The sequence below is a fragment of the Pezoporus wallicus genome, unplaced genomic scaffold, assembly GCF_028554395.1.
Source record: "Pezoporus wallicus isolate ANWC-B61680 ecotype Strahan unplaced genomic scaffold, APGP_CSIRO_Pwel_v1 contig_2870, whole genome shotgun sequence".
Classification (NCBI taxonomy): Eukaryota; Metazoa; Chordata; class Aves; order Psittaciformes; family Psittacidae; genus Pezoporus; species Pezoporus wallicus.
Genome location: NW_026636990.1, coordinates 1,902,760 through 1,918,148, shown reverse-complemented (window position 1 = coordinate 1,918,148; position 15,389 = coordinate 1,902,760). Strand labels below are relative to the sequence as shown.

At 38.2% G+C, this 15,389-nt stretch overlaps 1 protein-coding gene across 1 annotated transcript in view; it reads left to right on the top strand.

The window, feature by feature from the left end:
- LOC130595706 (cAMP-specific 3',5'-cyclic phosphodiesterase 4D) overlaps positions 1-15,389 on the top strand; it is a 141,232-nt gene that overhangs the window by 26,229 nt on the left and 99,614 nt on the right. The window contains exons 3-4 of the mRNA XM_057402688.1: positions 10,027-10,063; positions 15,032-15,105. Coding sequence (XP_057258671.1) covers positions 10,027-10,063; positions 15,032-15,105 — 111 coding nt within the window. The remainder of the gene's footprint in view (positions 1-10,026; positions 10,064-15,031; positions 15,106-15,389) is intronic.

Sequence of the window (15,389 nt, the reverse complement as noted above, 5' to 3'; positions counted from 1 at the left end):
AGTTCCTCAAAATTCTTTTTAAGTTGTAAACATTTTAAAAAAAGACTACTGTGTCCTTTCCAATTGCTTAGGATGTTTTACAAATGGAATACAAAACAAAGACTTCAGTAATATCCATTTTGCTTAAATTTAAGTATACAGAGTTTGCATTAACTTAATTTGTTGATCAAGAAAGCAGTTATGCTATAAACAAAAAGAGAACATTTTTGGATTGAGAAGGCTTCTTTTGATCTGCTTTTTAACTCAGGAAATTCTGAGGTGTTCTAATATGCCTTTTTATTATTGAATTGAATCAGGATTTTTTTTAACGAAATGCAAATTGATTTCATCTATGTTCAGACAATACAGTATCATTATTGGCTTTATGTCCAAATGCTGAAACATAATAATTTTCCAAATATAACTCTCAGTTGTTAAGCACATCACTTCCCCTTCAAACACTTTTAATGTGTCAGGCTATTTTTCCCCCTCTTCTGGAAATAATGGCTGTTGGAAATGAAATGGCAAGCTACTGCTCCTGTGCTAAACAGAGCAGACTGGGTTACTAAACCTCTTCAGTCAATGGTGGCATCTTATTAAAAACATGATGCGAAAACCGATTCTCAGCTGGAATTTCAGCTACACCACACACCATTCATCTCTGGGCTTGCTACACAGATCTGTAGTGGATAGAAAGGAGGATAAGTGTGTTTTGTGTGTGCATATGTGTGCACACAATACTGAAGGATGGGAGGAGTTTGGAGAAAGGGACTTTAATGGTTTTGGGGATGCCGTTTACACTGTTTTTCCAGGTCAGTGATCACCTGCATGCACAGGCTGAATTTATTTCATAACTCAAAAGAACATTAGTCCTTTCACCCCTCAGGGCACAAACAATGCTCTGTATGCTTGCAGTGGTGCTTATGTTGTGTTAGCTGTAGAGTTCATCCCCTTGAAAAAGGACAATCCAAAATTCTGGTGGGTTTTGCCTTGTTTTTCTTGAAGTCTTCTTATTTATTCTTATATACATATGGGCATCTTTGGATTTTGTTTTTGGACCCTTTTTTCTAAATGTTGAAGCTGAGACAATCTTTCCGTGGCTAGCTGAGAGCAAGCTCACTCGGGCTGGGAAGTTAACTTGCATAGGAGCTGTCCTCAGCAGTTCTGCTCTCATTTGAAAGAAAGGAAATCTTTCAACCTGCATGAGTATGAGGTTCACATGGAAAGTTATGTGTTCTTATTCTTCAGAAATAACACAATCATATCAGTTCTCAGTGTTTAAGCATATGGGGCAAGGAAAGGCAAGCAGCCAAGTGTCTGCTGCTTAAAAAGAGTTCAAGGTAATACATTTTATTTTCACTTGCAACAAGCTAAGAGTTTATATGTGTCAGCTAATGCAGTCAAAACTAATTAATAGTAGCTCATTAAGCTTCACTAACTTGATTGTTTCCAGTCATGTGTGCACACCCACTCACTAATATTCTCTAAGCTGAGCAGAAGACAGACCTATTCCTTAGTCACTGATGCTTGTTTGTTTTACAGCCTTGCTTAGAGCTAAATAATGATTCATGTTGTATGAAAAGTCCAACAATGGCCCTGCTAAATTGTTCTGGACTCTTCTGACTGAGTTAAGCTCTTGTCTGGTTCGAAGTCCTACATCCTTCTGACTTAACCCAGCCCTTCCTTCAACGCACAAACCAAGTCGCTGCACTGCAGTAGATTCTTTTCCCTTGCCATTGTCGCAGTGACCCACAGTCAGACTGCCTAATCTTAGGAGGAAAACCAGAAAACCACAGAGTAACACTGTGGCCAATCCATACTCTTGTTTTTCTTTAGGACTGAATTCTGTCAGACCTAATGCAGGCCAGTTGCTCAGTTGTCCACTATTATTCTGTCATCTAAATTGTCTGCTATGTTATAGTAGGATAAAAAATTGAAGCTTGGTGGTTGTTTGGGGCAATACGATACAGATGATTTCTTGAGTTGTCCTGTGTTTCTATATTTTGCGCATCCTGTTGGCATCCTGTGATGTCCCACTGCATCAGTATCTATGCAATTTCCTCAGGCACATTACCCACGTTAGATGTGTGAGTTCAGTCTCTGGAAAACATTTAAGCTTGCTGAGCAGGTAAGTACCTAGGTCTGTCACAAGAAGTCCTGATCTTACTTGAGCCCTTCCAAAGGTGCTGTGATACTTTCATGGGAGGTGGGAAAAGCCTGATAGTATTCCTATAGCATATTTATGGGGAATATGGAAAAACAGTAATGCTTCCCATTCCTTGAGTTAGTCAGCTGATTCTGGTTCTAGCCCATGCAACAAACCTGAATGAAGTTTCTGGATTCAATGGGTCTTGGTTCAGATCACCATCATTAATACACAGTTAGCTACCCTTGTCACACAGCAAAATATCTTGTTTCTAGTTTGCTCAGAAAGCACAGGCACTGTGATACGATGCACAGCAAGATACACAGGTAATCAGGTAGTACCTCTAAATACTGCCTGGATTAAAATTGAAAATACTGATTTAAAAATCAATACCAAAACCTTGGTATTCACTGTTCATTTCCCACCCTTTATTCTGCAATGGTTATCGTGATTCTGTCTTTCCAAGTCTTGAAAGCACCTCACCTTGGGTTCTAATGCATTTCAAACAGAAGGAATATTGTAATCTGGGCAGGTGACTTCAACAGAGCAGACTCTTAAGTATTCAAAGGCTTCTTTCAAACCTAATAAAATGTATGTCCAGGAACTGAGATGCTGAAAAGTTGGCACAAAATAATAAAGTACTTTCTGGTACAAAATAGCCACTATAGCTGGAAAGCTCCAGGTATATTAATGCAGAGCATATCTTGGTGTGCATTAGCTATGTATAGTAATCCACACTTGTTTTGAGCTGTCTTTTTGATCTCTTATCATAGGACAGCCAAGTATTGTTTTCTTTATCAACATGCCATAATGGAATAACTTGATTTGTTACCATATGAAGATAATTGGGGTATTTGGAAACACACCTGAAATACTTGCTAGTAAGATTTATGCTGGAGAATTTTTTATTTTTTTTTTCCCTTTGCTGTGTCTTCCTAAGTCTAACTTGCTTAGTTAGGTAGTCCAAGGAGGACAATAACCAGCCTTTCTTGTGTCTGTAATAATGGACTTACCAGGGACTGTAGCTTTTCTGAGCCAATCCTCTTCCATCTGGTTAAGCTCAATTGAAATTAAGGAGATTGAACTCTCCAGAACTTCCAATATTACAGAAATACTTTTGACTAATTAGGGAAAACTCTTTGCTGTTTAGAAGAACCAGGAAGAGAAAAATGTGGTGTTAAGGAACACTAAGACAATAGTTTAGACGCTAAATAAAGACGCTACTTTATTTGGCTTCTAATTTCTGCCTACCATGTGGTAGAACAAGTGGTTTCAAGTAGCTCTTCGTAAAAATCCTTTAAGGTACATGTTCTCAGAAATAAAGAAATGCTCTGGGAAAAACAGCCCCCTCCTCCGTAGTCCATGACTCAAACAACAATTTCAATTGCTTGCTCTCTCAACCATAAATCCCAGCCTGCCCACAGTGCCACAGTCCCCACTCCCTCCCTTAGATGCCTCATCATCCCCCAAATGGCAGTCAGCTTTTCAATGAGATGCAAACCACTGAGAACCCAGTGCCTATCTAGGCAAAGCTGTAAGCCAGTTTCTGGTTTCTGTCACACCCTATAATGTGGGCACAACATTAAGAGGTGCCTCTTGCCCCTAGTCAGCCTTAGCTTTTGGAGCCAGTCCTGAACTATCCCATATCAGGGCTAGAAAACTGGTTTTGAAGTCTTTGGAAATTAAGATGACATGACTTAAGCAGTTTATTATGCAGGAAGAGTGCTTATTTGAAGCACTGCAATTTCTGACTCCCAATATTGTAAACCAGTCCATTTGGATTCTGCATATGGAGATGATGATGATGAAGTGCAAGCTGTGTGAAGCAGCCAACCACCCCTCCTGCTTGCTGTCCTTAGGACACAGCTTCTGCTGAATAGTACATTATATGATGTTTCCATTTCTCTTGTCAGAGTGCAGTTTGAAACAGTTTTCATTCCTGCTAAAATCTGAATATGAGCAGTGCATATATTTTCAGCATACCTAATTCATATATTTATTGTGTGTTTATTTGGCTTCACCTATAAAACATTTTTGAGGCACGATAAAAACCAACATCAAAACCCACAAAACACCCCAAACAAGCAATTAGGGTAAATGACCACCTCACTCTGCTTTTCCATTTGTGTTTTTTGCATGGCATGTTTGTGTTCCATCATCTGTGCAAGCAAAACACATGTCTTATCTAAGCTGTATTTGTAGTATGTTATTGGGTGGTAAGCCAGCCTTGTATACAGAAATGAGTGGATGTCATGTTTAATCCAAATTTAGATGTTTACACTGAAAAGGAAGCTGCAATAGTTTTTATGATTCAAAGAGGTGACTAATCTTCATCTTTGGATGGATTTTACCTCGCTTTTATTTTTGCTATGTTTCTACATTAAAAAAAAAATAAAAAAAATGCCCAAATACAACTCTGTAAAAATGGAGTTAATTCTTGTGACAATGTGACAAAAGGCTTATTTCTTACTGTACAGCACAGTTCAGGGATTCCAAAGAGTCACTGTCCCCGAGGGCTTTTCAAAGTAATTTGGCAGTTTTGTCATAGAATCACAGAGTACCATGTTGGAAGGGCTTTAATGACGATCTGGTTCAAACTTTCTTGGCAAATGCATGGTCTAGATGACATGGCTCCGCATCCTGTCCAGCTGAATCTTAACAGTGTCCAGTGCTGGTGAACCCACCACTTCCATGAGGAGATTGTTCCTGAGGTTGATTGTTCTCACTGTGAAAAATTTTCCTTTAGTGTCCAACCGGAATCTCCCCAGGATTAACTTGTACCCATTACCCCTCATCTTTTCCATGTGACTCCTTGTAAAAAGGGAGCCCCCATCTTCTTTGCAGACACCCTTTAAATAGTGGAACATGGTGGGAAGGTCTCCCCTGAGCCTTCTTTTCTCAAGGCTGAACAAACCCACTTCTCTCAGTCTGCCCTCATAAGCCAGGCTTCCCAGTCCTTGGATCATCTCAGTGGCCCTCCTTTCATCCCTCTCCAGCCTGTCCACATCTATTTTGTATAGCAGGGACAAAACTGAACGCAGTATTCCAGGTGTGACCTGGCAAGTTAAGAGTGGAGTGGGATAATATCTACCTCTGCTGGTAGTCCCCTTGTTGATATAAACCAGCATCCTGTTGGCTTTCTTTGTTACAGCAGCCCACTGTTCACTTGTATTGATCTTATTGTCCACCAGAAGCCCCAGGTCCCTTTCCATGGAGCTGTTCCCCAGCTGGGTAGATCCCAGCCTGTGCTGCACTCTTAGATTGTGTTTACCCAGGGGCAAGACTTTCTTTCAGATAGGCCATCTCCCAAGTTTGTAGCCAGAGAATCCAACATAGACTATGCCAGTTTGATTTAAAGCCTGGCCAGCATCCTCAGCCAATACTTATCCTGGGGAGGTAAGTGAGATTTTCATTCAAATGGAGGAGTGTGCAAACCAATTTGATCATGTTTTAAACTTTTAAGAAAGCATCAAGATTTTTTCCACTAATCTTATAATTTATGTTATAAAAAATTGTATCAAATTTAACTAGGAATCCTATTTTGTCTGCATCTTGTTCATGAGGAAATATGTGTCAATTTGGTGTGAATATGTTTTGTGCAGTTTCCCCCTTCTGTTTAGACAGAGCTCCTATTTATCCTGTTTAAGTCACCCACATGCAATATGTGCAATATGTGTTCTCAAGATCACTCACTTGGTATTCTTTACATGTCTAGAAAGTCTCTATGTGAGTTTACTCTGGCATTTAGGAAGACAAATCTTATTCAGTAGCTTACCTGCAAAGTCATACACTGACAAGTGCAGACTCAACATTTTAGTGATCTCTAAGGTCTGGGACTCACTTCTCCTTAATGGATATCTTGACTTTTTCTGACCACATGAAAAAAAAATGTCCTCTCTTTTTTAACTGTATCCTAGCAGGTCTGCAGAATATCTCTCTAGAAGTCCACTTATTATATGATTATATTAAATTATGCCAACTTAATTAAGAAATATGGGTTATGCTGTCACCCTGTCTACCCTTGTGTTAATCATCCTGTGGGCTTCTCTGTGGGTCCATGCATAAATCTCTAAATTCCCTTTAAGTGGGGGCAAAGTTAATTAGGTAATGTAAATTGGGATAGAAGAGACAAATTAATGACAGTCTTGAGGAAAAGAAGCAGAATCTTTGTACTTTTTATTTGACAACCGACAGCTGAACATGTTCATCTGACTTGTGACTTAGCATAGCACTTTGATCTCTTCTCCAGGGTGGGGACCATCACAGGTTCTGTGGGGTGAGTTCACACATGTTCTATAGGGAAGGTTAGGAAGAAAAAAAAGAGAAAATTTGCAAGTGGCCAGGCTTCACCATTTTAATGTGGTAAATAACTTGTGATGAATTATATAATCCTTGGTCTGCTAATGGCAATTTAGCCTGTGTTTTATGTAACAGTGACTCATCTCAGGTGGACTGTTGTGTGCTTTAGCAGCCTTTCTTGGTGATGGTGGAATTTGATAATTTTAAATTTTGGGGTCATGTGAAAATTAGTCTGCTTTCAAATCTGTCTTTCCTCTGAAAAAATGAAGATATAAACAAGTATCCCAAGCATTCTAGTTAGTCTTAACATTATGAGTGATTTCTTCTAACCTTAAAGTTTAACAGCTTTGAGTACATTTAGAAGTTTGCGATATATTGCACAGGGTTTACATTCCCGCTTACTTCTTCATCATATAGATGTGTGGCACTATCCTATCCAGGATCCAGACAAAATTGTCTATCAGTTTCTTTATCATCTGAAAATAAAACAGGACATTCTTACATTACAGTGTTTACTACACTGTAATACACTGTCAATTAGTGGCATTTTGATTGAATCATACTTTTTTTTTGCTTTTCCATACAAAAAATAACACAGACACTTTAGACATGTCTGCACCCTTTTTGAGCACTCTCCAGATTTTCTGACCCAATGTGGATTAAAGATTACTCACTATGTTATGCAATTGCTTTTCTGTTCAAGTGGGTCTGCTGCGTGCTAAACTGCTTTGTGAAAGCTGTGGATATCCGTACTTTCAGTATCACACTTTCACTGAAATAATGATAATTTCTGGAAATGTTGCTCTTGACAATAAGGGGCATTTGAAAAGTGAAAATTAAATCCTTGGTTGATTTCAGTACATTAAATTAGTATTTCATAATGTTTCCTCTAAAAAATAACAAGGTACGCTATTTTATCAGCGTTCTCCAATGAAATGCAGTCCAGCAAGAGCTCAAGTAGAATGAAGGTTGAACATTAAAGGAGTGGGGTCATGTTATTTTATAGAAAAGAAAAAAACAAAAACAAATGCCAGAGCAGAAAGCACAGAAACATGTACTTGTTGCCTCTTACAAGTGCATCAGCACTCCAGAGGTAGCAAACAGGAGCACTGAATAAGAAGAGCAAGAAAGTACCACGTCCCATAAGGAAGCACAGAAGAGATTTTAAGAATCATCCTGTTTTCATGATTTTGTCAATCTGCACTTCGACAGTTAATAACTGTGTTGTAGTAATTGCCTGGGAATTTGAAGCGCTGATGAATTCTAGGTGCATTTGTGTCATATGCTGAGCATTAAGAGTGTTTGTCACTGACAGATGCTTATAATTCTAAAAAAGAACTAGCTCTTCTCTATCTAGCTTATTTACAGGTAGAAACAATATAGCATATTTGTTCCTTGTCCAGTGCTGCTGCTACATGTAAACCTTTACCTCTCCAGGTCCCTTTCCTTTCCTCTTCTGTCCCTTCATAATTTCCAGTTGTGGGAATTAGACTGCATCAGTAAAACATGGGTTTTCATATTGATTTTAAATACAGTTTCTGTGTATAATTTGATTGCTCAAAAAACAAACTCATTTCTAAGAAATCCTTTGTTTGCTTTTTGGCTAAACAACCTGAGTAACAGATAGAGTGGGAAGGCATGAGGACGGCTGACAATTCACTTGAGGCTTTAGGCTCTTCCACCTTTGCAGAAGTCAGTCAGATGATTAACACAGTATTCCTTGCTCTAGACAGCTGTGCCTCTTTTAAGTGTCAAAACAGAAGAGAAAATGGAGTAGCTATACACAAAAAGTAAAAATATTCATTATAAAAGGGAAGAAAGTAACAGATTTTACTGAGGAACAGGCAAGCAAGGTGCAACACAGTAGATAATACCATTTCACAGAATTTGAAGACAGCATAATTTTTCTGAAGTGAGGTAGCATGCATATTCATACTATGGCTGCATAAGTGAGAGACAAAAGGAAAAGATGGATATGGCTTATCTTCTGCTGAAGCCTTTGTGTAGCTGTCTAAATCATCAAGCAATCCTGATGAGAAATAATAGTCATGGGCATTTCCTGATGTCTGCATGAGCCAATGAAAGCATGAAGTACTAAACCCAGGTGGTCATTAATTCTCCTGTTAATGCCCTGGGCTGATTCATGATATCTACAACAGCCAATTGGATTTGGCTTCATTGGGCAATTAAAGCCTCTGAGTTCCTCCAATGGTGCTACGTTTCTTTCAATTTGATGTGAGAATCAGGCATACATACTTTCCAACCAGGGTGGGACTGTGGTTTCACCTGAAACAATACCTTATTCCAACCACTCCTGCAAAGGTGTTAAAAGTACAGTCTTCTTCCATAGGATCTGTAAAAATCCACTTTTGTATTTCCACTAAAAGGAATAAAAGAGATGGTAATAAAAAGTTACACAGATATTTAAGCATTATGATAATTTTGAATACTGGGGAGTTTTGTTTTGTCCTTACATACTCTTTGGCTGTACATACTACTTTTTTATTAGGTTCTTCCAAAACCTGCAAAAACGTTATTGTCTTGTGGACAGTATATAGATTATGAGAATGATGGTATAGCAGCTCAAACACAAATGATATTTCTTTGTTTATCAGAAAGCCTTTTTCTGTTCAAATTTTCATGGACTTGAAATCTGTTGTTAAATGCATCATTATGCTTAAATATCATCGAAATAGCACCAAAGCAATGGTAATATCTGCTGAAAGCTGCAACTTGTAACTCATCACAATAAATTTACTGTAGGAAAATACAGGTGAATTAAAAACACAGACATTTTTGTTTTCAGAAAATTTCTTTTCAGCTTGATTGCTGCCATATACTAGATATTGTGACTGAAAAGTCTTACGTTTTCTTTATCAATGTGGTCCCCTGGAGAGATGTAACTCCATATCCTCAGTGTTACAGATGCTGCTCTTAAGCTCAACAGCCCTTCAAGCCTACTTGTATTTTCAAGGCTGTATTTTTTGGAAACCATTTCAAGTGGCAGGTTTCCGTGCTGAAGTGAAGGAACCTCTCTTTGCCTTCCTCGCTTCTGCCCTACAGTGCGTCATCCTAGAACCTTGTCCATACGTCATCCGTGGTGAGGGTGAGGTTGCCACAGCAACGGCACACACTTGGTCACACACACCCCGTCCCCCGATAGCTACAGAAGTGTGAGTCAGTTTTAAAGTTTTACAAGGTTTTCATTTGACTGCAATGCACTGCCCAGCCATCTGCAGTTGTACGTTCTGCACTCACAGATCTGCTGGTAGCCCTTCATGGGGTTGCTTTTGGTGTTTTTACCTCCATCCTTCGGGATGAAATCTCTGCAGATCAATCCTGGGCAGTCGATCACCAGCCCAACCCGCACTTGTAGAAACCCTCTGGTTCATCGGCCATCCCACTGACACACCAGGCAGCTGGGCTATAACTAAGTTGATATTTACTTTTCAAAGAATGCGTAAAGCAGGGGTAGAGAGTAAACTGCAGAAGAATAAAACTGGAATTACCTATGATGCATTGTATAACCTGATCTTTCTGTTAAAAGCAGTCACTTAAGTTTCCAGTAGTACCTAACTTACAACTCTGCTCATTTTTTTCAGACATGGAGATGACTTGATTGTGACACCATTTGCCCAGGTAGGCACAATTCTGCCATATTTCTCATATAATCTTGTAATTCAAAAGACAAATACATTGTTTTCCATTGTTAATATTACATAACATGTTTGTTTGAAATAGGTAAAAATCTGTCTAAGCAGAAGCCATAAACCTCCCACTCTTGTTATCTCTTGCTTAATGCTTTTTAATTATCTGAAATGTTGAAGTGCAACAACAAAATAAACACCTCTGATACCTTTTCAAATGCTGTAGCAGACAGCCATGATGAATCACAGAATCATAGAATCATAGAATCTGTGTTCTCTGTTATTCCCCTAGTTTTTGTAATTACAAGTTCTCTTTTTGAACATCTTTTATGCATTCAATGCAACATAATTTTTAGATGCAAGATAAATTTTACCCAGAATAGGGTTATATACTATATATATAACCCAGAATACTTACACTGCTTTGCAAAACCATCTCTGTTTGATTTTTACATTCAGATTCTGTTTTATAACATATCCGTTCAAAATTCTACATAATTTAGATCAAAACTCCACAATTTTTAGCAATACAGCTGTCTTACTGTGTATGAAAAGTTAAAATTCCTGAACTCATAATAGTGAGTTTTAACCTGTAATAGGAATGAAAGTTAATATATTGTAACTACAGGGGTAAAAATAAATCTGGAAATTGTATGTGATTGAACATAAATGGAAAGAGAAAGTTTGGGTCACAAAGCAGTCTTAACTGTTAAAAAGGTATCCAACTTCAGTCTGAATATGCAGGTTGATTTAGTCTAGTGAAAAGTTGTTAAAATTATTAACATTAATTTAATAGTTTATATTTAATTATATTTTAAACACATACCCTTTATAAAACTCTATGATCAAACCCTTAATATGAAGAATACCTTCATCATATATGAACAGAGTAAATATTAAGCCAGAGCCTTTTCTAAGAATACTTTAAGATCTCTCAAACGGTAACCATACTTTAACAGTTATGGAAATGAATAAATTACAGAAAAAGCAAGTAAAAAAGTAAAATAAAACCATTTCTGGTTTTAGTTCCTCAGAAAACATAATAACCCTAAATCTTGAGCACAGAAAAAACCACAAATAGTATAGTGGTCAAGCAATCCAATAATATCTACTATAGATGAGTTCATATTCATTGTCATCTGAATTTTTATTACTGATTATGCCACATAGATAGGGTAGGTTATAGGATGCCTAGAAAACCAGCAAATATTACACTCCCATTTATTTTTTTTTTCCCTGGGACAATACACCCTATTTGTTTCAAGGGCAGTTTCATATTCTTATTGGTGTTGATGGATGTGCTTCAGCAATTATAGCAGGAGCACCTGAATGTTACTGCTATTTGCACCCAAGTGCCATAACTGATTATTTGAGAGCTTTTAGTATTTCAGTGCAAAGCCCTGCTAGCACTGTTTTAAATGAACCTGTTTTCATTTGTATTGAACAGGAGAAAGAGCACTCAGAGGGTGGGTTATCCCATGTCACATTCCCTGACAGGAGGAGTTGAGATGCAGTTGAGAGACTGCCCAATAGAGGGGAAATGACAGCTGACTGACTCTTAGGAAAAACGTAGCCCTTCCCTTAAAGTTACTTGAATATGCAATATCCCATCTCCCAGTGGGGCCTGCTCACAGACTGCATATGCAGCTAAGCACAGGACCCATCCCTTTGACTTATGTTTACCAGTGTTACGATCTCAGTCAGAACTTCAGAAACTGGATCCCATGTGCCAGTCTCTAAGCATCTTACAAACTACACTTTTAATATCTTCCTAGAGCAATACTTCACCATGAAGATGCATTTTTATGTTGTAAGCAGCAAAAGTGCTGTTTTAATCTGTTTAGGGCTTCCTGGTGGCAGTAAATCATGACACGCAGAATACAGGTTCCAGTTACTTCAAACCATCTGTATTTACTTCAATCGATCAGGAGAATTGTTTCATCTGATCATGAGCCCCCTGGTGGTAATAGTTCCAGTTTTAGCTTTTTTTCTAGTCAGTGTGGCTGCATTTGAAAACTGGAGGCAGGCTGGCATGATGTGTCCCCCACATAGAATCCAGCCTGAGGACTAAGTTACTTTGTTATTTTTACCAGAAAGGGAATTTTATAAGCTGAAATTAAAAAAATCTATCACAAGGATATTATTAGTTGCACTTCCCTAGATTGTAATAACACAGCAACTGCTGTAATTTAATTACTCATAGAATTTAGCTTTTCAAAATAAAATCATTTGGGTGATTTAAAATTTAAAGATGAATTCTCTAGGTTTTTTATCATTAAAAAGGTTTGATTTTTTAATTCACTTTCAATTACTTGTATATAATGATTTTGAGAATAATATTATTTACTTAGAAATTAAACCTGTAGTGGTTTGCAGGTGACTGGTTGCTTTTTGCTCACAAATCGTAACTCGAGAAACGTCAAGCACAAGTAAAACCTCTGTGAACAGAGAAACTTACGTAAAGCAAATGATAATGAAAAATTGAAATATTATGTACTTATAGTATAGTAGCTTTATAAATTTTAATATCTGTATGCAATAAATCAAGTGGTTTAGCTCCACTGTAGCCAATGGCCTATGTTTTTGTTGCCGCAATGATATGCATGTGGGGATGCCTTACACTTGCAGAACTGTGAAAATATATGCATGAATGCTAAAGCAGCTGGAATGCTGAGCAGATACTAGACATTTCACCCTTGAACTTACAGTTATCTCACCTGCCAGAAGAACAAATCGAAGGACATACACACCAAACAGTTGAATCTCTGCTTTCTGAAAAAGGAGAGATTCATAATACCTCAGACAGGGGAAAAATCTGTTCAATGTGCATAGTAGCGGGCGGGCTAAAGAGACTGCCCCTTAGCTCTTCAGGGACCAAAGCATGGGTCCAGCAAAGCTCATTAACCTCCACTCATAGGTGGCCCTGAACAACCTTACAGCTCTGCACCCTTCTTGCCCCAGCACCTCACATACTAAGTGTCCTGTGATTTCAGATCCAGCACATACCTCAGGGTTCATATTTTCAGGTGGCATTGTACCTAGCTGGCTACCCTTTCTGAAACAGCCCTGTACAGCATGTGCTGAGTTGTTCATTCCAGAGTCCAGCAGAAGCAGAGCTAATAGGCATGGCTGTACCTGAGATCACTCACCAAGGAGTCAGTTAGTTACCTTCATACATGTTCCCAGTTTTCAATGCACCTGAAAAAAATATACAGCAAATTTGAGTACAACAGGGCTTACTGAGTAGGAACTTGCAGCCAGGAAAACCAACTGCATATTTTCATGGCCTGAGACTGTTCTGGGAGCCACATAGATATGTTTCTCTCATAATACTAGCACAGCAAGCCATCTCATCATTCTGCTACATGTAAACTGAATCCAGGCAGATTGACCAAAGATAACTGAAAATGGACTGCAGTAACTAAAAATGTGTGTCTTACCTTAATAGGCCCAGCTTTCCAACTTTATTCCATTTATGCTTTCCTTCCTCCTTCAATTCATCCTGTCCTTTTACTTCATACTTTCCATACTGCAGCAGTTTTGCTTTGTATTTTGTGCATTAATTTTTGAACTTTTGAACTCCAGGATCTTCTTTCCCCTTCTGATCAGTTCATCCCTGATTTCCATCTGTGTATATTGAACACCTAAATACAACATTTAGTAGTGTCAGTGTATCCTGGACATTCAAATTTGATGGCATATATAATTATTTTTATTTCATGGTGAATGAGAAATATGTGAGCTTACCTCCTGATATTTGGAAAGAAAAACATAATGAAATTAATAGTCTAATTATGCAACAAATGTATTTTGATTATCTTAAGTCATTTGAGAACTACCTACAGTAGCTTGAACACTTCCAGTCACTATTATCTCCTGAATATTTTCTGTCTGTTACAAGCTTTCACTAAATACTTCTTTTCTTTTCAGCCCCCTGCTTCCTTCCTACCTCATGTGTAAACTTAAGCAGCTATGGAAAGATGGTTGTATCCTCCTCAACTCCTAGCTCTGGAACCCAAATTCCCATTTCCACCTTTGCTATTCCTACAGTGGGTTCACCAGGGAACCAGCCTAGTTTCGGCTGAGAAACAACAATGAGCAACTCCCGCAAAGGCACATCATTAAAGAGTGTTGCTGCTTCCTTCCATTCCCAGTCTGGTTCCAGACAACTTGTGGTTCCTCTCTGACATAAGCTGAACTACCTCTCCCTAGTTGGAGAGGTGCATCTTACTATCCTTACATGGCACAAAATTTGTTGCATTTATCCAGCTAGCTTCAGAAGAGAGTGCCTATGCCACTTACAATGAGAAGACAGTCATCTGCTGCTTCCACTAGGTGCTGTCTTGGATGAAATTAAGCCCAGAAAAGAAGTAGCTCATTTATACTACCTTTCCAGTGTGCAAAGTTTGTAAAAGCTTGTAGGCTTTTGTGCCTGCTCAGATGCTACCTTCCTCTTAACTCTGGTCTTCTGACTAAGTACCCAAATCAACTGCACCATTTAAAGGAGCAGTTTTTATTTTTCCTGGCAGTCTAGACAATCTTATTCCTTTGTCCTTTAAGGTCTGTGTGGGCTGAACTGCAAATGGAGATTTTGTAATCATTTCTTATGCATGAAGTAGTAGTCTTGAATGGGCTATTATTTTCCCAACATGAATGCTTTTATGGTAATTTTAAAGAACTAAGTAGTATTCTGTGAAAAACTTTCCTCCTCTTCAAGTAAGCTTGCCTTTACACAAAATTATGAGTTGTTCATGGGGGAAAAAGAAATAAAATACTGCCCTTGTATTAAAGACCTGTTATTGTTAAGTAATGATCAAAGACTTCGGACAAATCAGTTCTGAAAACAATTTACAGTTTTTTTTGCAATGTCCTTTCCTTTTATTTTCAGCACAGCTCAGCAGAGGTATGTCAGTCTCACCTATGCATAAACTGTAGACTGAAACTGGTTTGTTTGTTCCAGGTGCTGGCCAGCCTGCGTACCGTACGGAATAACTTTGCTGCATTAACCAATTTACAAGATCGGGCACCTAGCAAGTGAGTGTCTATTCTTGGCCACTGAACTTTTTGCAGTGATACTGTTTGAATGTAAACTAAGAATAACAACTTGATGTTAGGGATTTCAGTCTGTGCCACCAAACCTGCATAAAACATGTGGATGAGTAAAATTTATTAATCTCTTGATAGCTGAGACAATAGGCCCCTTGCCTACTAATTGCTCTTGCATTGCTGTCCTTGCATAAACTTGCAAGTGGTTTTGTGCAATTTGCATGATTTTCAATAAATTAGTCATATGTCAAAGATCATTCAAAGATGATCAT